General features: G+C 34.2%; 1 protein-coding gene across 4 annotated transcripts in view; it reads right to left on the bottom strand.

Annotated features, from left to right (window-relative positions):
* The window catches only part of NBEA (neurobeachin), a 485,382-nt gene that overhangs the window by 340,551 nt on the left and 116,993 nt on the right, over positions 1–27,838 (bottom strand). For all 4 annotated transcript variants that reach the window (XM_017818603.1, XM_017818604.1, XM_017818605.1 and 1 more), the window contains exons 9-17: positions 23,667–23,864; positions 23,119–23,252; positions 13,806–13,914; positions 11,461–11,613; positions 10,537–10,705; positions 3,637–3,716; positions 2,786–2,848; positions 2,580–2,677; positions 731–823 (exon numbers count right to left, since the gene is read on the bottom strand). In XM_017818603.1, coding sequence (XP_017674092.1) covers positions 731–823; positions 2,580–2,677; positions 2,786–2,848; positions 3,637–3,716; positions 10,537–10,705; positions 11,461–11,613; positions 13,806–13,914; positions 23,119–23,252; positions 23,667–23,864 — 1,097 coding nt within the window. The remainder of the gene's footprint in view (positions 1–730; positions 824–2,579; positions 2,678–2,785; positions 2,849–3,636; positions 3,717–10,536; positions 10,706–11,460; positions 11,614–13,805; positions 13,915–23,118; positions 23,253–23,666; positions 23,865–27,838) is intronic.

Raw genomic sequence — 27,838 nt, 5'->3', positions numbered from 1 at the left:
CCAGGAGGAAGCTTAACACCACATGTAGATGGGGAAAAGTGAGTAACAGCAGGCTACATGGCACTTCATGCTTGTTAATGCTTTCTTGACTCCATATTATGAAAGATGAGACTAAGTACAACTATTTCATGACATCTGGTCTTTTTAAATGTGATTATTTGTTGCTGCCACATCTTCTATGTATTTCTTGCACAGAGGTATGTCCTTAACTCCTTTTTTAAATACCGCTTGCTTGATTTGCTTCTTTTCCTTCTGAAACTTTCCCATGTCAGTAACATGTTCTGCATGTTAAAAGATTTTTTCCATCTTTTTAAAGCTATTTTTAAAAGTACTGCCCTGAAAATTTTATTGCAATGACACTGATAATTCCAGAAACAAATTTTTGATCACAATCATGTGTTTCCTGTTAACCTTATCTGAACATGCAATATACAGTTATATAACGTATTTTTTAGAAAATGTTTTTCCATTGTTTTAAGACTTGAGTTTCAGCATATCATTGATTTGGAAATCAACGTATCATTTCAAACATCATAGTAATAGCAAGTTAAGTGGAAAAATCCATTTTATCCCAATGCATAAAGGCAACACTGTGCAAATTATTAATCAGAAAATCTAACAATTTTAAGTAATTTCTAAAGACTATCAAAGAATATATAGTAATTATGACAGAAAGACAAGAATTGTGAACTTAAATACACCACTATAAAAATTTTAAAACCACACTTACTTATGACCCAAGTGCTTAAGAAAATATCCAAGGACCTTCAAAGCTTGCACCCATATACTTTCACTCTTGGAAGCAAGTAATTTATAAATTACTCTGAAAAAGAAATTCAGTAAGATTATTACTGAACATTATATATATAGATTGTATTTCACTAAACAGGGGTTTTTATTAAGAAATAAAATGGTAAAAATAGCAATTACACAAAATGGAAGGATATACTCAAAGAATCAAGCACAACATAAGAGTTTGATTATGAATTCTTGAGGTTGGGGACATGGTGTCTTTTGGTTCAGTTGAATGTTTTATAATAGAAAGCGCCATCTTATACTTCTATCTTGGAACAATCAAATAAAAGACAGTCTGAGCAGTTGTAGTTTAAGACAAGAGAAACAGACTGGAACACATAAGGTTATATCCTGGAGTTTCTTAGAGTACCTGGATGCTAGTGAAAATCTTGGGTTTTTACACCCTTCTGTTTTTAAATCCTGGATTAAAAAAAGGCCTCAATAATTAACTGATTTAATTATTACATATTTATTTAATCTGATAGGTTTAAGCACAATTTCTGAAGTCTTTCAGAAAGGAAACCAGCCTTCATCTGAAGGCACCAAGAGACAGAAAACACTACCTTTCCCCTGGGCTATTGTTCAAGGAAGTTTTGAATTTATATTTTAGCTTCGCTTCAGCTTTTAGACATTCTTTCTAGTCTTTCTCCATTAGAAGTGCTTTAGCAGACACTATCTTCCTCTTTTGAAAGGACTTACGCTATTATCAAATGGCCTTTGAGGCTGAGGCTTTTGTCCTCTGATAACCTAAGCAAATGAACACCTAATTCTATGTAAGGTTTTTGTTTATTTTTTCAATACTTAAATGTTGCAATGCTGTGTATTTTTCCCAGTTTTTCAACACAAACTTTTAAACACAAAGACTGCGCCATCACAGAGTTTGAATATTGGTACTACAAATGTTACATAAAGATGTCTTCAGTCTTCCAGATCAGTCCTAACCTTTTGAAAAAGATGTCAGGAATAGAATTCTGCCTGAATACAAACTACAAGCAGAAAGGAAATTCCTAACCATGAGTACAAGGTGTCCTCCCTTCAAATTAGCAGTCATTCAAATAGTTTTAAGTACACGTACACAAGATCTTTGTATTTATACAAAGATCTTAGTATTTAGGTAAAATTAATCTTGACTTCATTAAGTAGTAGATGTTGTCTGGGTTTTTTTTTTTCCTTTTTTCAAGTCCCTTGCATTTTCCAAAATATTTTCAGAACAGCAAAAAATAAAATTCCATAGTAAATATTAATTTATTACATGAAAAGTATTTGTCCCTGAAAAAGATTTGTATTGCCAAATTAGGCATAAATAAACAAACAAAGAAAAGCCCACTTCTCCGGGAATTATCAGTTATTAATTTCACTGTCAAAAAGATAAACACCTGAATTTCACTCTTTTCAAAGAAAATTTGAGTGGCCAGGGCAGAATTTATCTTTTCCTCTTCTTCTCCCCAGAAAATGTTAAACATACCAAGAAAGAATATTCAGAATTATTCTGAGGTAGATACTCGGCTTTTTGATGCATCTTGTTAATTATATATTCTATTTGAGATTAAGAAGCAAGTACAACAATACATTTACCTTGAAATATCATAATGATAATCTTTAGTGGAAAGTCTTGTTTCCTCCAACCTATTGTAACCACTCATTTTGTCCAAAAATAAAGTCTAAGTTAATAAAATTGAAGTTTGAAAGATCAGCAAGTGTGATATTTATGTGAAAAAGAAGCAAACCGGAGAGTCATGATACTGGAACTACTTTTAATGTATTTTCTGACTTCACAGTCTTACCGTATCCCATTCCTCTGATCAAAGGCAGGTATCATGGATGCTGGATGTTCGGACATTAGTGCCACTAGCAGCTGCAGCACATCATGAATATTTTCATCCTGTATGACAAGCATCAGTGTTATTCTACAAACTAACCTCAACAGCCAGCTTCCCATAGTGCTGGTACAATTGGTAACAGTAGAAGATAAGTAATTATAGAAACGTACCTCATGCATTGTTAGTAAGTAATTTAATATGCTCTGCAGTTCATCTTCTTTAACTCCTCGATCCTAAAAGAAAAACAAAAGGAAGGACATCATTCAGAGAAAATAAATTCTTCAGGTTTGCTCAAGCAAAATTTGGACCAAATCAAATAACCTTACAGCTTTTCTATTTAAATTTAAAAGATTAAATTCTCACAATCATTCCACTGCTTTTCCTTATCACATTGGCAATTCAAAACAGTATGAGGTCAGTCTTCTCTTCCTGACAAAACGGATTCTTATAGTGTGCACCCTCAGATACTACAAACTATTACTGTCACTCTTCCAATTTTGGAGACAAAATAGAAAAAACAGACAGAAAAGGCCAAGCCAGAAAATACTGGTTTTCAATCTAATCTCAAATAGAAGATTATATCTCAAAGGTTAGTGTTCAGTTGTAACAGAGAGGAAGAGTCCTATACCACTTCAACCAGTGGTAGAAGCAACAAGAAGGTTAAAGCAACTACTAACTTAACAATTGCCACTACCTTTTTCATTTGACCAATTTAATAAATCTAATGTAATCTAATCTAATAAAAATTATTTAATAATTATTATTTTAAATATATTTTAAGCTCTTAAATATAAATACATTAACAATTTTAAAAATATATACGGTAGAGTTTGGTGAGGTAATAAGAAATATTGTATGGATTTACCATCTTTATGCTGATTAGAAGTAAGTGCATGAACATTAAAATTGACCAGAAACAGATACAATACCTGACAGGTATTACCTATGTTCTACTGTGAAAGATTCTATTACACATATATAACACATCTGAATGTTTTCCCTCTGGAACAAATTACATTACCTTCAATATAAGTTGTTTCAAGAACAGAAGCATAAATGCCCTTAGCGATATGATTTCTTTCTGGGAGGGTCGAGGACCATCTGGAAGAAGCAAAATATAGCACTTTTAAATATAAACTAATTCATTTAATGACTACAGCTTCTTAAGGAAATCACAATTCCCACAGCAGATTTTGTGGTCTACTCTTATATAAAAGTTGACATTTGCAAATTATATCATTTATAACCTTTCAGAATCACATTTTTCAACAGTGATATACTTAAGTACAAGTGATGTACTTAAAAAAGGAAAAAAAAGGAAATTCATATTCAATTTTATTTAGTTTTTTAAAGACACACGAAGATAAAAGATAGGAATAAGATGACAGTAATAGATAGATAGCAACATGTGATAACAACTTGGAACGACTAAGCCACTATGCTAAATATCATCTGAATGAAGCCACTATGCTAAATACCATCTGAATGAAAACCAACGAAGAAAGGATTATTTATTATTTATTTACTGTTTATTAATCTTTGTGACCATTAATGCATACAGATAATTCAGTGTCAGTGTCATTCAGAAACTGATAATCAGCACTGCTAAAGACTAAAACCAAGCCCGAATCAAAACAACTACAAAGATGATGCTTTTAAGATCTGGTACAGCAAGCAGAAGTTCATAATAGAAAATAGTAACATTCTTGTTAATTGGCAAAGAGAAAGGATGTCTCCTTTATACCACACCAGGATGAGTCACTAAAACATTTCCTGCTCTTAGATTCTTTATGTATGTATTTATCACAGATAGCCCCTGATTTGCGTCAGATTTTTTTAAATATACACTCATAAGAAGAGTTAGCCAGCTTTACCCTGACAAAAATAAATGAAAAAAAAAAACATTATCCAATTCTTCCCTGCAGCATAGAGCAATTATAGAGGCACAAAAGCAGAAGTAATTAAGAAGGAATAAGTAAACATATTCACAGAGTTAAGTACAGTCAGTACAGGTGTGGGAAAAAAAAACAAAGCAAAAAAAAAAACACAACAAAAATGATCGGGAGCTTTGAATAACAAAAATAATGATTTCTAATTCTGTCTCTGGAAATGAAACATCGTGTTATCAGTTCTACCAGTAATCAAATGCAACATTCTTCCATCTGTTTTGATTTTTCTTAATATGTGAAAAACATGATTTTTCTACTCCTTACATTAATACAACATGAAACAGATAGCAGAATCTGATCTCCAAGAATACATAAATAAAATCACATCTTATGTGGGTCACAGAAGGACCTATTTTTCTTACTGCTGTAAAGCTAATGAGAAATCAGTTCCACTTTAACCCAACCCTTGAAATAACTGTGCAACTCTTTCTATCCACAAAAACTATAATTAATTTCTCCTTATAATAATTTTCATAAATCCCACTTCTACAGTTCATGTTCAAAAATATTGGACATGAAGAACGTTCTTGAAAACTCTATTTAATGTGAGATAACTTGCACATTAGCAGCCATACATTCTCTATCAGGAGGCATGATGCTACTCATAAAGGTCCATTCACAGTAAGGGTTGTGAAGCACATAGGAAGCACTAGTAGAGAAACAGAAGTGCTTGGTCGTTCAGGTCGAGAGTTTACTATGCTACACAGTAGTCTGGAACTTAAATGCACATTTCTCTCATATAACACAGACTCCCCAGGGAAGTGGTCACAGCACCAAGTCTGTCTGCGTTCAAGAAGTGTTTGGACCATGCCCTCAGGCACATGGTGTGATTCTTGGCGTGTCCTGCACAAGGCCAGGAGTTGGATGATCCTGATGGGTACCTTCCAACTTTGCTTATTCTATGATTCTATGATCTACAAACAATGAAGCAGCAAGTATTTCATACAACGCACCACAAAAGGGTCCGAAATTGCAGTTTAGTACAATACATTTCTGATACTTGTTAACACTGAGAATCCTAAATTATTTTCTCTTAGGAAGAGAACTCCACAATATTTACTTTACTTTTCTGTTATTACTTTTATTTTATGCCTTCTCACTGATGGCTCATTAGTATTTCCAGAGAATGCCATGCAGTTGGTAAGTAATTCCAGCAAAGATTTGTCAAGGCATAAATATCCTGGTGGGTTCTAATGACTTCTCTCTTAAATTTGCAGAAATTGAACACCAAATTAATTCAGAAACATGGAAGATTTTTTTAGAGTGCAAAAATATTTTAATTTTCTTTCAAAAGGTTAATAAAGAAATTAAACTATCCAATAGTTAGTAGACATCCAAAGATGAAAATAAAAAAGTGTGTTTAAATTTTTCTCTATTGCTTTGATATTAAAATGCATGTATTTTGCTCCTTCAGAAAGACAATTACAGCTTGGCTAATCTTTAAAATATCGGTCTGGAGTATATTTTGAAAAGACAAAACATCAAAGACGACTGATAGCAGAATGCTAAGATGTCTCTGTTAGCTTGAAGTATCATTGAAATGCACCATCTACCATCTATCAATAGCAGGATAGAGTTGACTATCTCCTCACTTATCCTCTGACTCATTTCCCAAATCCACAAAAAGAAATATTCAGAACGAAGTGATATATTTTAGATAATTTTCACTTCATTGCCTCTTTGCTGTGTGTTTGGATACTGCAACTGCTGGGCAACCCTATTATCCTTATTCTGTATGATTTAACAAAATATTAAAGGCATGCATGTGGCAAATCAAGAAAAATAGCTATAACCACAGTTCAAGTTTAAAAAAATTAAATAATAAAATTCAGACATTCTTTCCTGTGGAAATTGGTTTGACTTTTTATGCTCCTTTTAAATTTAAAATAAACAACACCAAAAGAAAAGTATAACTTGTCACTTTAAACAGATAACTCACTTTCACTATGTGGATCTATACCTAAAATATAAAACATTCTAAGTATAATTATTGAGCAAGGTGATAATTTCACATTTTGAGACAGTGTTTCTAATACTTCAGAAGGAAAAAAAAAGACCAATATGAATTCAGTATTCTGAATCTAAGAAGAAATACCACAATGAAACAGGAAACCAATAACAAAAGAGAAGATACAACCCTAAATTTAAAATAAGTATTTGAGCCTTTTAAATAATTCAAAGTATTTATACCTCCCATTTTATAAGCTTAATACTAGGAGAACCAAGGGGGAAACTAATTTTTAAAAGAAAACTGCACTAGCCAAATGGGAAACTTTAATTTTGAGCCACTTTGGACTTTAAATAAGGGATACTAAACTGTCAGTACCGAAAATTCACCCACTTTGTGCTTTATTAACACAGAGGAAGGCAATAAAACACCGAAGCAAAGCAACTGTCTGCAAGTAATAGTAAATCAAACTACTAATACTGAAAAGTGTTTAAGTATCGCCACATAAAAAAGGACATGCCTAGAAGACAAGAAAACATCACACTACTAAAATGTCTGCATGAATAAGCTTACTCTCTAATATGACAGCAAATTATATGAAGGTACTATAGCACTTGAAGTCAAATTTCGGATATTGGCAAGATTTCCACTAAAGTCTTCTTCAGATCTGAAAAGCCTCATGTCGAGTCAGCTTAGAGTTTCAGCTGCCATTTACGCACATGATGACATTTTTCTGTTTCATACAGTAAAATTACTGTTCATAGACAATGGGGCCTCTTCTTCCATTCTGAGATATCAAATGCTACTTAAAATGCAGCAAATCTAAAATTCATCTGATTGTGTTTTTACAGTGTAACTTTCTTGCTTTAACAAATTACTTTTTTATACATTATTCTACATTGTAACAAATTATACACTTGCTGGTTACATGTGGCAGAAGTGGCTGCATGCAGGCTAATAAAAATCAGCACAAAACCAAAATCCTGGAAGAGTTAACTTTTTTGAAATACTAGGATTGGTGCATCTGGTAAAGAAAATCAATGTAATATGCTGGTGATTAAACATTTTGAAAAGTTTTCAGGAATTTTATCAATTGAGAGTAAATCTAGTGGATTTGATAAAAATCTAATAAGAAATTAAGTTAATGTGAAATTAAATTTAGCAACGCATCACCTCAGCAATTATTATATTTCCTCAATCATTTGCTTGCAAATTACCACAGTTATTACACCTATCTTAGTCAGAAGCAGAAGTTATCCGTGAAACAATAGCAAAAAGAATCCTAGTGCTGATTTGCACAGAGAAAATGCCATAGCTGTTCTGGGTTTTCACATCCATTGCAATGTCACTGGTCTTTCTGATACGCTGACATTCTCCAGCTCAAGGAAAGCCATTTTTACAGGCAGAAAAGAGAATACTACAAAACACTTCTTTAGAGTTATATCAATTACAGGGGACTTTCTGTAGTCTAAGACACAGGGAGGAAAGAAGAGGATAAGGAACAAGGAAAAAGCAGATATTAACCTTTAAAAAGTCAAATTTATTTATAAATCTAACTAAAGAAAAAAATGAAAAAATTCAGATACAGTGGATAATAACACATTTTTTGAAAACACGCATGTCCTCACAGTTTATCAAACACTTTCCTAACTACTGTATGAAGGCTTTAAAAATTGTGGTATTTGTTGTCAAACTGCTGCACCAAGCAACCACTAATTTGCACTGTCTGATTACCTTTCAGGGACTGACCTAGTTGCCTTCCTGAGGAAAAAAAAAAAAAAATTTGTCTGGAATTAACACAAACGAGAAGACAAGGTAATATATCCTTAAACAGGTAAGAATAAAAGAAGAGGTAGGGAAGTAAACCAGCCGTATACATGCTAATTTAGAGTTAACTGATTCATTTGTCATGGCTAATTTTGTGTCCTTGTGTACCTCATGCCTTCTGTTCAGATTTTGATGAATACACTATATAGTTTTTTGCAGCTATTCAACTGGCAGTACACATACAAATACCCCAAAAATACAGCTAACTGTGGAGAGGAAGATCCGGGGGAGATAAAAACAAGCCATACTTTCTACACAAAGAAATGTCACTGATTCCACTAAAGAGCAAGCCTAGCCAGAGGGAAGCAGCCTGTAATCTGCAGTACATTTTCAGTGTTGTTAGGTAGTAGTATCACAACACAGAAGTACGTGAATTTTTTAATTAAAAACAAAACTACTAGAAGAAAAACCAAGCAAATAAAACACACACACACAAAACCCCAAATAACCAACCAAAACAAAAAAAAAAAAAAAAAAAAAAATTCCCCAAAAGAATGGCAGCCATAACCTATAGACAGTATTATTAAACTTACAGTCTCAAAATAGTTGAGCAATTTTCCAGGTCTCTATCTCGGTGTAAATATGGTTGACACCTGAAAACTTCACCTCCCAACACTTGGTCATTCAACAGTCAGAAACATAATGTATATATCATAAGCTGATCAGCTGAGTTTTGAACATTCTAATTCCTCATTGAGCTCAGATATGGTTAACTTGTCTGATGGTAAAACTGCACCTATGCAACACAGCAGTGTAACCATCAACAGAGTAAAGCTCTGAAAGCATGCAGCTGGATAAAGACAGTGCCAGGGTAGGATTCAGCTCACCCTGACTTCAGACACCTACAGTGTAGTTCCCACACGTGAAACCAGCTTCTAACCTTCCACTGAGGTCAGTGGAAATCTAATCAATAGAGCCAATGCTGTCTAGAAAACAACCACCTTTCCAACAAAACACTTATCAAGTCTCTTGTCAACCAGGGGTAGGACACAGCTTCCTAAACATACTTACCAGTGTGAATTGACATGCCATAAAGCCTGCAAAATCTCTACCCATAACAAGCAAACGCAAAATCTCTACCCAAAACAAGCAAATATGATGTTGTATGCACAGGAAACCTGCATCCTTCTGAAAGGCAGGTGGGATGCCCCAGAGAGATTATAATGATGCTGGAAATCCGTATTAAGGCAACTGACTCCTGCATTCCACTGTCTATAATTGACAGACGTCTAACTCAGTTAGAAGGTATTACCTTCATTGTAGTACCAAAATTGAACTTAATTCTATTTTTGCAGCAGGAATCCAGAGTCAGTATAAGTGGAAAATATAATTTATCACTGACAAAGATTTCAAGCTAATTAAGTAACAACCACAGTTAATTTTCATAATCTAGTATTACAAACTTTTCATCCAAATGAACAGAGAACAACTTTGTTAGGTATTTTAAAATAAATTTTAATAATTTTATGAATAATATTGTTCATCTGAGAGAATTAAAAATGATGCCCCAGATCCTATAGCAGCTCTTTCTGTGAGCCTCAACAAGTTACAACTTCAACGTCTATTAAGATACCTAATTTAGAATAAGAATTGTTCCTTCTGCTTTTATTTATTGAAAAAAATTGAAGAAAAACCATATGCATACAGCTCACTTACAAATGAAGAATAATCCAATAATTTATATGTTCTATATGTCACACTTGTGAATATTTGGATATTTGACAGTACTGAAACATTCCCCAATTATTCAATTTCTCAACATGACAGTAGTAGTTACAGAAAAGAGAAAATTAATAAGTTCTCCTTTATCTATTATTTTTTACAGAGACTTTCAGCCAAATCCTTTCTGCTTTACACAAGTAGACAGCTAAATGTAATGACATTACAGTCAGAGTATATAGGATTAGAATGATTTGCTCTAATACACATCTGTAACATGCAGCGTTTAGCCAGTATCTATTATTGTATTCTGTTGTTGCTGTCATTCAATACTTCCTGAGCTAAGCTAGGGAATTATCATCAGGGGCATATGATACAGCAAAACGTACTTGCCTAGTTCTACTTTTGACCACTGCTATCAACTATTGCCATTTATTTACCTCCTTGTCTACAGATCCAAGGAGCTTTCACACAAGAACATCATAAATATTCCTACACAAGAAATGCTCATATTTCCTTTCTTATATGTTGTACTTACCTAATCCTTTAGGAGTAATGCCACTGCTATCAGCAGGATTAACCACCCAGTAGTAGTACTTCAGTGTGTGCATTAACTGCAGGACTGTTCCTACTCTGCGTATGGTGTTATAGATTGTAGCAGTTCCAATGAATTCAGCTGACAAGTAGGTATACAAAGACAGCTGCACCTGAAGAATGAAACAGTTACCCATGTAAACCTAAGTTCTGTATTAGTAACCTTAAGTTCTAGGACTTATTTTAATATATACTTTGGATATGATATAAAAAACTAAAAAAAAAATTAAAACTTTGGTTAGGGCAGGGACTTGACTGATACCTAGAAACGACATCCAGAGGTCCCTTGCAAACTAAATTTCCTATGATTTTATGATTCAAGTAATGATAAACATACAGGCTTGTTTTCCATTCTGGTTTTTTATACTAGAAGTACATATTTTCAGATTTTAGGACCACGCCACTTTTCAATTTGGTTCACATATCTCAACTATGATTACTTAGGAAAACAACTAATTCATTATTACCAGAGGTGAACAATAACATTTTATAAATTTTATCAAACTAAAATGCATAATTTAAATTAAAGTGAGAGCTCACGCTAATGTGTAACAAAACGTGTCATCTTTCACCTACAATTAAAAATACATAATTTTATGCCTAATCTTTAGGAAAACAATGTAAAGCAACCACTGAAAAAGGGACTGGGTTTCCAGAAACAGTCCAATAATTTAACTACTTTTAGAAACTTATAAAAGACATTAGAGTATATAGTTAAGCAGGGTATAGACTTCATGATCTAAAAAATCATTGCTATTACCATATTTTAAAATAAAAAAAACAAAAACCTAAGTACCATGTTACAAAAGAATACAGGCATTTCATTTTCTTGTAGGAGAGTCATAACATTATTCAAGTGTACAACTACCTTTGCAGGGGTATGTATCCAGATAGCAGGATTAAAAAGGATGTGATCACATAATTGCTTCAGTAGAGGTGCTCCATGAGATAATCCATCCAAATATTTTGCAAATGACAAAAATTGTTCCAGAACTGCTCTGGTTATATGAACTCTAGATGACTGGGGGGAAATAATCAGAAGAACAAAGATAAAGAAAAGCTATCCTCCTTAATATACTTACAGCAGAACTATGAATCAGTATTTTCACCCATCTCATCATCACTAAATACATGCAGCTTCACGTGTTTTGATGTCATTGCATATGAAGGCAACTTCTACTTTCTAATAATATCAACAGTCTTTCTAATGCCTATATTTAACAAGTTAAAATATTCATCAGTAACTATGGTTAAATACTTTTACTTTTTTTGTTTGTTTGGTATTTTGGTTGGTTGGTTTTGTTTTTGTTTGATTAGAAGCCAGTCAGGATCCAACATTTTACAGCAGAGTGCATTGAGAATTTCATCTGAAGTCCTTAACTCTTCTTAAGTTAATCATGTGTCTTACTGAAATTGGGTGTCTCAATATGTAAATGTACATTACTGGTAGACTTGCCTTTGTTTCTTAAACATAAGTAGGTATTTGAAGGAGTTGGGTTCAAGGTTTCCTCAAATTTCAGGAGAGTCTTTCAGTTTCATAGCATATGCTATAAAATTACTGTTGAGACCTGCTCTTACATAGTAATGTGGCATGAGGACTTTGACAAATTTCTTTGTATACTAAATTAACAAATTAATAAAAAAGCCACTAAACATCCTTCCCTTTGCCTTCTCTACAAAATGTAAAGCACTGGAACAGGCTGCCCAGGGAAGTGGTTCAATCACCATGCCTGGAGGTGTTTAAAAGATGTGTCGATGTGGCACTGAGGGATGTGGTTTAGTGGTGGCCTTGGGAGTGCCGGGTTAATGGTTGGACCTGATGATCTTAAAGGTCTTTTCCGACCTAAGTGATTACATGATTCTATGTTCCAATTATTTTTATTGCTGTAAGTACAGTCTGGGAATATGCAGATTTGTTATTTTTAGAACTGAAGTCTGTTTTTCAGTAATACAAGTTCAGTCTGGATGCTGAAGTTCCTTTGGCTTGTACATCACGATTCACAATAAATAGTCTGCAACTAATAAGAACAAAAACATTTGGAAATTCAAGTCAGGGAAAAAAAAAAGCTTTCTGTCCTCTGAAGTATTTGATTACATGCAAATGAACAACAGATACAAGAGATAATTTATAAATAGTGAAATTGAGACTGGCTTAGGAAGCAATAGGATTTTTTCCTGCCATGTATGCCAAATTAATATAAGCATATACTGAAAAAAATAAAACACCTTGTAGAATTTTAAAAAAACTATAGCTAAGTGAATACAGATCAGTGAATATGTAGTAAAAACTGTAGCTAAGTGAATATAGCAGCAAACTCCCCAGAAAACAGCATCTTTGTAAGAATTGTGTTTTGATCAATCAAAATCCTTTAAATATTCACATAGCCTGAGTTTAATATCATAGCAGATGCTAATTAGAAGAGTGTGCAAATTATTTTTTTTTTAATTTTGTGTACAACATTCTGAATTGATATATTCAATGTGTGTAAAGCCAGTGCTCTATTCAGGAGAAAGAGACTCCATGAGGGCTCACTTGCCTGCCCATTACTAGCCTGTAAAAACTTACAGAACTGAAGGTAACAGGTTTGTAAATTCATTCTGGTTATGTCACAAGAAAACCTACCACAGGAAAAAACACCTCCTTAGGCTAGTTCTTTGACATTCTAAATCACACTTGCTTAGTACTGAAAATATAGAAGCATAGAAAATAGTCTGCTTTAGTCACCTATTCAGTGAACGTAAATGCTTTCTACTATAAGAATGTGTTTTCCTAGCTGCAAATAACAAAGGGAGCAGAATGAGACAAACTATTTATCATTCTTTTTCAAAATTCAGTATATTTTTTGAGGGTGAGATTATAATTTTTATCTTCTTCTCAAATGATTCCTATACTGACCTCATGCTAATGAAAAATCCAGTAGCACACATTCAGGAATGTTAGAGCCATGAGATTCAATCATTAGAGTATCATTGCCTTAGTACAGCTAACAGTAGTTGGTTTTCAGATTATGCAGATTATGAAATCACAGCAACAGGGTTTCATGAGGGCTTTGGTCCAGAAGGCAGGTAATATTCCTCAGACAACCGAACTGAACCTCAGTTTTGTGATAACTGCTCATCATGTCTGAAAACAGTCCTTTGAGCCAAGTGATTGAAAGTACTACAGTGACAGTAGAAATATTAAGAACAAAAATAAAAACTCTCCAAACATACCTTTTCAAGGAGATAGCCAATTACTAGAAAGCCTTTTCCACCAAGCATTTGTTCTTGCATGGCTACTGAACTCTTAAGAAGCTCAACCAAGAAAGCCAATAGGGTAGCACTGCATGTAAAAAACAGGAATTTTTTCAGATTACAATTGCAGAAAAGTCAATCTGTTACGTTCTCAATAATCACCAGCTATTAAGTGAACAGAAACAGGCTTAAAGAGGTTTATTCTTGAAATAATAGAAATCTTACTTTTTCTGTTAACAAATTTCTCCAATTATTTTTCTTATATTACAGTGTTAGGAGTGGGAATTCATACTCAAATAAGTGCAAAATCATTCTGTCAGTACTCCTGGTTTGACCAGGACTACTCCAGGTTTCAAATATCCAGTCTGGGAGTTTGCAGTTCTAGTCAAATTTTGGCAGTTGAAAGAGGCAGGAGATGCTGTGGGATCCAGCTGACAGCGTTTAGATGCAGGCAGGAATCGTGTCAAACATTTTACTATCCACACTAACTATGCTAAACAGCAAAATTTGCAGCCACTAGGTATGTCATCATTCCACACTTCCGTCCCTAGAGTCACTATTACCACAGAAATGAGGCATTAAATGGCTGAACATGCACATGGGCAATAATGCCCACCACAAATGACATTGAAACAAGAGCAGGGTGGAGAGCTTCTTTCGTACTTTCTTCAGACCAAAGAGAGGAATAATATCTAGGCCTGACCAAATAAAAGTTGAGGATCACTTTTCATCCAGTTAGGAAAGCACAGAAACACTTTAGAGGCCACAAGGAAATCGCCCAGCAGCCCATCCCAGCAGTATCTTTAAGTGAAGTGTTCATAAAACACAGGGAGGGAAAAAAAGTGTTCAGAGAAGGTTACAGTTTAGAAACAGAAGAGATATGAAGACTTCAGGGGATAGAATTGGCAAGAACATGAAACTGTTATGAAAACCTGCAATGGAAACATTTTTCCCCCCCTGCATCACAGGGGGGGAAAAAATCACAACTCATTCTTGGGTGATGAGAGTGAAACATAAATACACTGTTGCGAAAAATCAGAGGAAAGGGAAAAATAAACAAACAAACTATATTTGTAACAGAAAGGAAATATTTAAAATTATTTTTCAAACATCTCAAAAAGATAGATGAAAGAATGCATTGTAGTGCATATACAATGCATACATAAAGTCATTATTCCTTTTCTGAAAATAAAATAGGTGTAATAGTTGCTAGCTGTACAGACAAGTATCTGCAACCATGAAAGTTCTCACATAGGTAGCAGCTATGAAAAAGTGAATTAAAGGAAATGTCCAACCCGCATTTTATAAATTTCAACTTTACTTACAGTATCTAGTCATCTAAAGGTTCTCTTGCTCTCCAAATAAAATCTTTTGCTTTGAAATAAATGTTGAGACTGGTTAATCCATGCCAGCATCAAAAAATAATCAATGTGCTGAGGAAAACAAGATTTATTCTATTTGTTGAGCAAGGCTGCCATGCATAAAGTACACAGTGTAGCCAAAGTACATGCTGTGAACATGAAATAGTGCCTTGTCTTGCTTTATTGTTGAATGGTCATAATAATCCATCTAAAATCACATACAGAATGCTCCACAGAGTGTCAGCAGTAAAAGAACACAGATAATATCCATTTACAGTACTCCAAAGCTTTTATCAAAACAGCCTGTCAAGCTGTCACATCAATATCAAACCAGGTTGTATGCATTAGTTTTTCCTTACCCTGACCAAAAGTTTCTATTGTATTTGTCATATAAAATAAGATCCTAATAATTTTTACTACATGAAAATCCATAAGAAGATCATATAAAGGGTTGAAGTTTTATATTTAAAAAATATTTTTTTTAAATCGAATAGGTCAAAGAAAATTTCATATGGATAGATGGTGCTTACTACCAACCTCAATGAATAACCTTATAACTTAGGACAACCACCCATTATGCACAAAGTTAAGAAAAAGCATACATCTTTACAGGATTAGAATCTAAATTACAATATCAAATACTATTAATATTATATTGAAATGTCAAAAATATTCTTAAAATGGATTTAAAAGATTAGTTGACCATTACCATGCCACCAGACTTAAGTTTAACAGATTCTCATTCCACAAGTACTTTATCAAAAGCCCTTTTCTTTGTATTGCAGTTTACTTGCCTATTCTATGAATTTCGATGTAAAGTCATGGGCTTGAACTGTTCTTGTATCAGTACAATCTCTATACAACTGTTAGAACTTCTGATAGGATTCTAAATGCAAGTTATAAGACACACTTCCCCTTTCCTTCTATTTAAGAACACAAAAAACACAAGTCAACTCAGAAATAATCAGTGAATCAGTGACCAGCTTATACCTAACCATGCCACAGACACAGAAACAGACAAGTTGGTTCTGTGTAAGAAAGACCAACTCAAAAAAGTGTAATAATTCAGATGCAGGCAGAGTCCAAATATTACTTTTTAGATATTAACCATCTTTATGTGGGCTATGGCTGAACTAATTAATTTTGCCTACCCACATTAGCTCTGCACAGAGTTACCTTAGCTGTTACTGTAAAGTGATGCCAAGTGTTTCTAGTTCCAGGAAAATGTATTAATTCAGCCAATACCTTTGTGAATGAGCTATGCTTTTACATAATTCCCAAATGGCTTTTAACATATATCAATCCAGACACATAAAGATACTCAGCTCTGCAGAGTCATCTCAGGTCTGCAAGCAGTAACTCTAGCTTCTAATCTTTCTGCATTATCTGAGATTGCCACCATAAATAATACAGTTGACTGTAGTACATAGTAATTCAAATCTTGGGATAGCACATGTGAATGCATCATTACACCTTCAAGCACATTAAAAAAATCCAAGTACCAGAAAAAGCAGCAGTTAAGGAGAACCATCTGGCAGGCACACAGAGGCACAATGAAGTTTGAGATGAATACTTTATAGGACCACAGTATTGATAAAAAATAGCATTATAATTAAATTTAGCAGTTTGTCCATGTTATTATGCAGGAAATGAAGTAAGTAGAAGATCTGTAATATTTTAACTACTAGACGAACTATAAAATCAAAATGGAAATGTTTTTAAATTCTCATGGCATGTACAGTACTGAAGTTATTACTCCCTGAAGATGATGATGATCAGAGCTAGGCAGAAAACAGATTATATGCTTAGTCTGAGGGGTTGATTTTTTGGTTTTCTTTTCGAATATTATTTTTTTTTGTTTTTTTGTGTAGTGTTTGTGGTTTGTGTTTTTTTTTCTCTAGAGAGGTTGCTTACACTTGTTTCAGGTGAAGTTTCTTTTTGGGAGAGAAAGGAGGAATAAGCTGCACTAAGTAACAGTTGTTACACACAACACTGGTTTTACATGTTATATTTTCTACCTTACACACTTTATGCTAGAGATCATTCAATCTGCCTGTAAAAGACCTAACAGTTAACAATTCTCAGATAAATTTTCCAAACCTCTTCAAAACTTTTCTTTCCCCACATGCTCAGACTGAACTCGGCCAACATTTAAGTGTGTGTATCTAGATATAAAAATCCATACTGAGGTAATGGATCTCTTTGTCTCAATACTGCATCCTAAGAATTTTCTCTGTCTAATTCAGAGGATTGTATCTAGAACTTTTAACAATTTCTGAGGATAGCCAATTTATGCAGTCACCTTGGCAGCTGAAAAGAAATTAAACCTGAAGATTTGAAATGTAAAAATTTTTATCAGCAGAACCAGGTTGCCTAAATCATGCTTTTAAAATGGTTGTTGTTGACAGAGGGGAAATAATATTAATTAGAAGACTGTCTTCTAAGATGAACAATTTTTTAAACAGAATTTAACAAACTTACCAATAACTAACATGCATCGGATTGCTGCAGGGCTCACATTAAACTTGCAAAACTCTGTGCACTGCCATACAAAATTTCTCTCCATTCTTGCCTATTTTCAACTGCCCTAGATACAAAGGCAAATATAAAGGATACTTCAGCCCATTCCTACATCTCCTGTATACCATGCCCCACCTAGAACAGATCAGTTTGTCTGTGGTGCAGCAAAGATACAGATAGAAAATGAAAGTATATGTGTCAACCAACAGTAAATCAGAGAACTATGATATCTACTGAAAAAATAAATAATTTCAGGGAAAAAAAATCCAGTAGTTTTCCATTACTAAAAAGCAGGGAAAAAAAGGTTATAGACCAAAGCATGGCAATGTAGTACTTCTAATAGTTATGATACTGCTTAGAAGTACCTCCAAAGTCAGGAATTTGCATAATTAGGATAAAAGTGAAATTTGTCTCAGATTTGTTGTTGTTGTTCTCTTATACTATTTTATTTTTAAACCACCACATGGATCAATTTCTCTAGTCTCCTAATTCCCATGATAATTTTCTCTGTTAAATTTACCTTAATTTAAGTTCCATCTTGTATTGTGTATTATAAAGTTATCTGGATTGGGCTTTACAAAAGGCACTTTTAGTTAAAGTAGGCATGTTTCTGTGAAGATCTAAGTATTCTGATTAATAACAGATGATTTAACTTTAAGAGTCTACATAAAAGAGAATGATGCAGGTATTTGTTTTGTCTGATTCTCTTTGGGAAAGGAACCTTTATAAACTTACTCCATTTGTATTGTCAGCTTCTCCAAAGTAATACAAAAAGACTGTATGATCAACTTCATCACAGGCTGTTAATATGATAACTATTGAAAACTAATCAGCATAAACAGGTAAAGTGGTATTAAGAAAAATCATAAAACAACAACTAATGTTTTGTTTTTAAACAAATTCTCAAGGCACTTGCCCCTTAACTTAAACTCGGAACACAATACTGTCTGTATTGAGGTAAATTATTATTATTATTATTATTATTGCTCTTCATCTGCTGGCTGACCATTACATTGCATTGTTAACAGTTTTAAATGAGTTTGCCTGATTTATTAAGAAATTTCTTACTTCATCAGAATATTTACTATTTTTCACAGTATGAACTTAGAAATCCTCGGGGAGAAGGACTATCAATTACTATATTGGTAATATATTATGCTGCACAGAAGATATTATTTCCCCTTCCTTACTTCAGTTCTTCAGGAAGAAAATCAAAGCACAAAGGCTAGAGCAAGGATTTGAGAAATCATTTTCACTGCACTTATAATACATTTTGGAAATACAAAACAGGATTTTCATCAGGTTATATTCACTGCTAAATCATGAAATAAAAAACATGTGCATGTTTTAAAACAGTCAATTGCTCTGCTGCAACACTAATAGTCACTTCATGCATATTTATGCAGTCATGGCCACTAAAGCCTATGTGCCACAAAGCCAAGAAGGGTTCCCCTAACCAGGCTGGAGGTAAGATAAACCCAGAGTAGAAGAGATGGATGGATGGTGGGGATGGAGAGGAAGTAAGTTTCCATGAGCTACAGCTATGGTAGCTCTCTAAAGTGTTTCTTTAGCTTTCAGTTTAACTGTGTTTTTTCTGTCTGTAAGCTTGTTGGAGAGAAAGGGGAAATGATTTGTTTCTTTGGCCTTTTTGATTTTTGTTCTTGTAAAACATGCTGAGGCCAATCAAAGAAAACTACTGAACGTGTTTCATTCATGAGTCAGATGACTAGGTGTTGTGTGGGAGAACTAAAGAGGCAAGTCATCCCTGCTTACAGGCAAAACATTTTGGGATATGGACTCCAGTAATAAACTAGCCACCCTTAATAGTCCTTGGATCTTCTGGAGTATGCAGAGGTATGGTAGTTTACAAGTTTACAAAAGATTTCTATCACATGATACAGTGGAACTATCATCCAGGCAGTCTGATTTGACAAGTCACATTCCTGCTGTCACAGTTTGGGAAAATTCCAGTACAGACAATTTTATCTGAGCACAGCTAGGTTACACTAGAGATGTGAAATTTTAGGAGTGATATTCAACAATCTTCCCTTTGAAAGGCATGGGGAGAGGGTTATCAGCACTCAACACTGCAAACTCTAAATTGTAGACCACAGGTAGCAATGGACTGGGACCTTGGCTCTCCATCAGAGGCAAAAAGGCAAATGTAACAACCTCAGAAATAATTATTTCCATACCTGCTCTCAAGTTTAAATACCTGTGCCAGCTGCGATAAGAAAAGTCTTGAAAGACAGGATGAGAGGACAGGTTAGGAAAGTAGGATACTACTGGCATTCATCTTATTTGCTACCATGATCTTAAGATAAATTCAGTTAAACTAAAGACATGAATAAGAATTATCAGAAATCCACGGATTTTTCATAATAAGCTAATAAAAAATCAATACATCAAATCCTAATTCCTGTCAAGCTGTGCTGTTTCATATCTGCAGAAACTGATAGGGAAACTGCCTATTTTTTATCAAACTAATAATCTTAAAAAGTAGATGCAGCAACACTACTAGACAGGAACCAAAAACCTCTTCATCTGAATATAAAAAATAGTAAAAAGACAAAAGAAAAATTTAATGAGACATTAATTGATCAAAGTAAAACACATTAAACATTTACATTTTAACATTGGGAAAGGAACCTTTATAAACTTTATAGAGAACAGGAGTTGTTGCCTCCTTCAAAAATGTCTCCATATCACTGACTTAGAATAGGTGGGCAATACACTCTGTAAGAGGGCTATCTATATTAAATAGTGAACATAGAGTCAGCAATAAAACTGCCTGAAACGTTGCTTACATTTACTTTGCTACAAATTCTAGGTGGGTGTACATATTACCTTTAAGGAGTTAAGGCACTGTATTTATTTAGTATGATAAACAGTAGATGTATTTTTAAATTTTATTGTATCATGTATGCAATCTAGTGAATCCAGTTAGGAACTTCTAGAAAAAGTATGTAAAACAATTCTTGCAATGACTTCACCTATTTAATGAAACTGCTACAGTTCCCTCTATTTTCAAATGTTTTCCCAATATGGTACAGTCCAAAGCAACAATCTCATCTGAGGTACAACTTCTGCATTCCTCCAGCTGGCCACAAGAAAAAATTAAATTTTACAGCCACACAAGCCTTTACAAACATAACAGTATACTCTCATGAAGCATCTTTTGTTCTTTTATTTGCCTACTTCATTGTTCACCTAAAGTATTATTGTTCTCAATAACAATACCCCATTAAATAAAATATGATAAAATAATGCACATACACCAAAACTGTGGTAATTCAACATTTAAGTTACATCTCATCAAGCATCCATTTGCTTAAAAATTTTTTGAATATGTTCTTGAGTTAGGATCACATCTTTTTGTATTATGCATTCGTACAATCACATAATGAATTACAGATCTCTGTTTAGAATATAATCTAATTATAGTAGAACTGCATTCACTTATTCAAGAACTATTTTTTTTTCTGCTTACAGTTCAACAAACTCCAGAAATGTTCTGTACATTTTAAATTGATTATGAATGTTCTCACTCACTGAAAAGACCACACACTTCGGAAGAATTAGTCTTTATCTCAACTTCTAAAACTTATATTACATTAGCTCTCAATTTTTAAACAGATCTAGTTTCTACTCAGTCTTCTATTACAGATTCAGATCATTAATGAATTTAACATGTATTTTATTCCTATGTAGGGACACATACACACATAATCTTCCTTAAATTAGAATAAAACATTTTTGCCTAGTGCTTTGCCAGTACATAAAATATACAGGGATTTCTTTTCTGAGTTCATTTCAAACCAAGCATTCTTTTTCTATTTCCCTTACTTCACCATAATTGCACACATGTAAGGTACACCCTGCAAAACAGACTACAAAAAAGTAAATATCCCACAGGAGCCAATACACAACCAGCTTTTCTGTCTTTAATGTTGAATGAAATAATTTGCACCACTATAACGCTTGGAAGTAGAATTCACAATTTTTAAGACTGTGGTATTACTTCTAACATTGTACTTAAATATTCTCATGAAATACATCAACTTTTCACACTACAGAAACAAATAAAAACCAGCAGTCATCTTAGCTACATATACTTGAGTTACTAGAGGGGAAAACAGATGACTGACAAAACATCACCAGATTGATAAATTTTTTAAATTGAGTGATCTTTCATGAGAAATTATGCCAATGTATCACTTCTGATTAAATTTTTCAAATTTTTTAGCAATTTTTGTATTTGTTATTTTTTAAGTTAACTAATTTATTAATGAACTATCTAATGCAATAGGAAATATCCAGAATAATTACTAGAATAATATTCTAAGCAGGAAAATAAGCCATGTGTTCTGCATTATGCATCTATTTTAACAATTTATTCAAATACAAAAGTCAGCTTATGTGGCCCCTAAACACTGCTTTCTATCAGGCTTTGGTTACAGATCATCCTACAAGGAAACACTATACCAGTTCTTCAGCACTACCTTTTCAGTTTTGTTACCTCCAAAGATTTAGGGCACACATTTTTACTGAGAAGTTTAAATATCCTATGTTGACACTAGGACAGGAGCCTGCTCTGACAAACAAGTGGCAGGAGATCTTCTTTCCAAAAATAATTATAGCTGAGCTAGCTTTGAGCAAGGAGTCACCATCCTCAGAGGTAATTAAAATACGTGCAGATGTGGCATCTAGTAATGTGGTTTAGTGGTGCACTTGACAGTGCTCGGTTAATGGTTGGACTCAATATCTTAAAGGCCTTTTCCATCCTAAAGGATTCCATGATTCTACGTCAGCATGAGTACTGACAGACTCTTAAGTAGTCCTTTTCAAGATACCCATGGAAGCATTCATCTAACAGCTGTGCAAGCTCTTCAACTTAGGGTTGTCTTCCATAGTATTAGAGCAGAGACTTCATGGGTCCTGGCTTAAAACTCCCTTAGTGTGTTCCCAGTCACTGCCACAATTTTAACATTTTGACTGATAACTGATCATAGCTCTATGACTTTCTGATCATGAATGAATTAATATTGAATGTTATGAAATATGGGTTCAAATGACACAGACTTTGAGAAGCTTGACACCGCACTGTCAAGTAAAAGCACATTGGTTTCTTTCAGAAGTTGGAAGAAATGTCATAAAACTACCCAACTACCCTTAGAGACTCTAGAGTGATTTGAAGTCATTATTTACTCATATCAATTTTATGCCAGTTCCATCTAGAATCTCATCAGATTAATACAATTTACATATTGTACAGTAAACTACTTTTCAAAAAATAATATTTTTTTCGAGGATACAAGGGTAAAATGCAGAAAAATATAGCACATTCCCACAATAAAAACAAAAATATGCTAAGCTTTATTTAGTTTTAATCTTGGTTGAAAGTAGCTTACCAAACTGTTGTTTCCACCTGACTGTCGTGCAGCTGTCGATTGTCTAACTGGGCAAAGAGAGGAAAAAGAACTTGGATCCCTCCAATGGAATGAATTGCACTGTGAATGGAGTGGGTTACAATAGCTTTCACATCCTAAATTAATAAAAAAAAGGAAAAACCTCAATTAATCTCAATTTTAAAGGACAGTTTAAAATATAATTTGGGAGCACTTTAACACCAAATTGAATGTAAACCTGTTTTAAGTTTTTTTCCTTACTTATATTTAAATTATAATCACTATATTTAAGGCAAACATTAAACAGAAAAACTTCTTTATCATGGCAAACTGTGCCTTATATAAGGTATGAAGTCTATATTTCTTAAGGGAGAAATAATCTTCTCTTGCTTGAAAAAGTGAGCGAAGAAAGAACAGGTCAAGTGAAAGCTATCTTAAGAGCTTATATAATACAAAATAACAATCTCTGTACGCTAGCACACAAATCCTCTGGTTATCCAAGTGATGTTCAGCTAACAGTAATCTCCTAAAATCAATTTAGCAGCACAAACCTGAAGCATAAGAGCATGGGGGGAGTGTACAAAAATTGAAGGATTCTCCTTTGGTGAGGATTCAAGGCATAGTTGAGCATCGGTAGCCTTCGCGTTATAAGTAAAAGCAATGCTACTTGCAAGTTTCCCATCATATAGCACTTGTTTATGGTGCTCAGCCAGATGAATGTCACTCTCAGATTTAAATTTGAACGTGCTCTGAAAAAAAACAGAAGTTTTACAAAGTAATTAATTTAGACAAAAACCTTGCCATAAAATGTGCAAAGACTACATGGGACTTGAGAGGGCATATAGAAACTACTAAACTTTGTTTTTATTTATTTACCAGTAGCCTAATGCTACTGAACAATTAGACAATTTTTTTATTTACTCTACACCACACCAATGTATCAATACAATATTTGGTATTGTATGTAGTATCTCTCCTTTCAGCATCAGTGTTAACAAGTTTCAGAAGTAACTACCTGAAAAAAAAAGTGTCAGATTAAGCAGCTATAAATATGTTAAAATAAAAAGTAAGCATATAACACATTAAAAATAATGAACAAATTAATCACTTTGTATTTTAGGTTATATAAACTCACTCAAATTAGAATACAAAATGATATACCATCTTGATTAAAGGAATAGTTACTTTTGAACAGCATTAAAATCCATGCTACATTAACAGTCAGGAGTATATGTAAACGAGCTACTTATACTAAAATAAAATCCAAATAAAATTATAAATGCCCTATTTCAAATTAATGATTCTTAAACTCAGAGCTTTTCCAAGGAAGGCTGAAAAATTCTGTTACTCCTAAACATACTATGACTCATATCTTATCTAAAACTAGGTTTTTCTGGCAACACTGACAAATCAATCAAGCACAAGAAGATAGATTTCTGCCTTTCTGCAGAGCACTGTCAGATTTATTTGGCATATAACTATTGTAACAACCATTTAGTAGTGGCAAGAAGACAACTAGTAGTAACACAGTGCCATACTGATACAAACAAAGGAAATTTGTTAGAAATTACCAACATTTAATTAAGCAATAAAAATGTAATATATTTTTAAAATATTTACTTAGTTTCAAATAATTTATTTCTGAGGTTAATATGAATAATTTTCCTCGCTTCTCACTGCATATAGCCATCACAATACTCCTTATCCCTTTGGTCCTACCAAATTTTCTTTTCCCCTTTCCCCCCCAGTATGGAATGTCATGAAACTATTGAAAGTACCATCATTAGGATTTTTGTTTTCCATGCTAGAATTAAAACAGGCAATTTATAGGCTATCAACTGCTCTTTCCAAACAAATTAGATGTTCATACCAATAACATAACCCCATAAACCCTATTCAGCCTTTGCAGAGCTCTCAATGCTGCTGGAAATGCTGACAAAATTATCTTGCTAACAGCCAAACGATGGGAAAGTGCACCTGCTCTAGTGACTGACACATGGCAATAGAAGGTCTTGTGACTAGCATCCATTTGTATGTGGGGCATAATCTGAATAGACTGGGAACCTGACTGCAGCTGCTGGGAGATCTGCTTGGAGCAGATCTGTTGGTCAGCAGCATCCCACGCTGGGTGATGTCAGGCAGAAGGGAGGCTGCAATGCCATGCTGAAAACGTATGAGGTGCAGGTACCATAACAGAAAACACAACTAGTAAGGGCGACAATAAGTGAATGGTTCAATCTACATTCGACAAAGAAGGATAACGATATCTTTAACTTCACTAGGAGGGGTGTTGCCAACAGGTGAAGGGAGGTGATTCTTCCCCTCTAGTTAGCATTGGTGAGACCACACCTGTAGTTCTGGGCTCCCACTGGGAGCCATGGACTTAATGAGGGAGTGCAATGAAAGGCCACTAAAATCATGAAGAGACTGAATCATATCTCCTGTGAGGAAAGATTGAGAGAGCTGGGACTTTCATCCTGCAGAAAAGAAGCCACAGAAGGGATCTCATGTATAAATATCTGGAGGGAAGGTGAACAGAAGATGGTGTCAGGCAACTCAGTGGTGCCCAGTGGCAGGACATGCATCAATGGCCAAAGTTGGAACACAGGAGGTTCCTTTTGAACATCAGGAAACACTTTTTCACTGTGAAGGTGCCCAGCAAGGTGACAGAGTCTCTATCTTGGAAGACACTAAAAAAACTGTCTGGACATAGTCCTGAGCAACCGGTTCTAGATAGCCCTGTTCGAGCAAGGAGATTGGACTAGATGATCTCCAGCTGTCCCTTCAAACAACTTGAACCATTCTGTAATTCTGTGATTTGCATTTGGGTTAGGAGTCTGTTTTGTAGGTAAACTGCCAGTGATTCCCACTTACTACTCTGTTCATACTGCAAAGCTGTTCAGAACCAAAGAGACTTCCTTTAGGCTGAAACTCAAATGTCCTGCAATAGGTGATATTCATTCAGCCCAAAGGATCAGACTAAAACCAATCTGAAATAAAAACCCCAAAATCTACACACTGTGAGTATTCAGTTCTCAGCACTAAATGTTTTAATCTAGAAATGTGTTCCTATTGGGCCACACTACTCACTGAAGCAGAAAGCCCCAAACAAAGAGTATTATGCTTAGAACTTGAGAGCTGGCTCTCTGTTTATATGGCTGCCTACATCACTTCTCAGGAAATGACTGCTCCATATTACAGATTTGTCCTGAGGTAGGTGATGATGTATTTCTTTCCAGAGGGCATTTTTAACTATACAGATACTCTGTGCACTTTCTGCAGAGGAAAAAATATAGTGATTCCATTGATTTCTAAAGATATCTACATGCTGCATGTACTATATTTTAATGTTTTGTCAGATGAAAACATCTATTACCCTGAAAATCTTTCATGCCTCTAAGTTTTGTCAGATTCCAAAACTCTGAAGGTTTTTCCACTATACAGTTTTTCATAACTTTGCTGTTTTAAATAAGTCAAAGTGTTTCAACATAAAATTGTATACTTTCATTGCCATGAAATTTTGTAACATTCTAAACTGCTTAACTTAAATCAGTTTTATAAACAAATTTTGGCATTAATCTATCTCCTAGTTTTCAGTGTTCAATATGCCTCAAGAATTTATCAGAGATCATTATTTGAAAGCTAGGCACAAATATGTTATGAAACAATATAATTCTGCCTCACACTTTTTTGAGAAAAGGAATTAAAAGGACATTCTGCCATCAAAGCCTAACAAATCATAAACTGGAAATGGTGATCTCCTACCCAAAAGATTACTATACGGAATGGAAAGAGAGGCTACAAATTCTGATGTATGATACTTCTTTATTACTAACATTGATCTACAGAAAGAGAAAAGAAATTCTGCATATGCATATCATACTGGGGACTTGGGAAAATACAACCTCAGGAGGATAGCAGAGGCTGTTGAGCACAGGAGCTCAAATTACAAATGGTAAGTTACTGGTCACTGAAGGAATGCTACTCTGAGGTCTGGTACAAGCAGTGTGAAAGCATCAAGCTGGCAAAAAAGAGCCTTAGATTCAACATATTCTATATAAGGTAAAAATATATACAGGATCCATATAAAGGATAGCTGTAGCTCCTACAGAAATGGGAGAGGGAACAGAGAGCCAATAATTACTCCAGCACTGTGCTTGATCAAGAGCATTGCTTAAACACCAGCAGCTCTCCCTTTTCCTTTAGCAGCAAGAGTGTTGCTTTTTGATTTACTATTCACTCCATTTTGCTACTATAAGTTCAGCAATCACACATAAAATAATGTTTTGTACTACGTAATTGGTTTAAGCAAATTTGAATTTTCAGTGTTATTTTGTGTATGTGTATGCATGAATATATTCATATTCCAGCCTTCATATGTAACAAAAAGATTGATACTGCAGCACTGATCAAGAGCAACATATGGAATAATCTGATAACTTGCTTTGAAATGTCTATGGGAGGGTTAAGAGAAGTGGCACAGATTTCCCAGGGCTATTAGGACAGGACTTTCAGAAACATTCCTCTATAAACAGCACCAAATACTGCTATCAGATGCATCTCTTCCTCTCAAATTACCTTCCTTGAGCCTCTATTCTGTTTATCAGCCCCTTGGAATCCCTGCTGAGACAGGCTTTTCTTTGCTGCCTGGGAAGAAGGACAGGCAGCAGAACAAGCACAGTGAGAGAGTGTGCTCTCATTTCTTTTTTCTTTCTTCCATCTC

Source organism: Lepidothrix coronata, unplaced genomic scaffold, assembly GCF_001604755.1.
Source record: "Lepidothrix coronata isolate B3197 unplaced genomic scaffold, Lepidothrix_coronata-1.0 Scaffold69, whole genome shotgun sequence".
Lineage (NCBI taxonomy): Eukaryota > Metazoa > Chordata > Aves > Passeriformes > Pipridae > Lepidothrix > Lepidothrix coronata.
Note: the sequence above shows the minus strand (reverse complement) of the source record. Positions and strands in the feature narration are given on the sequence as shown.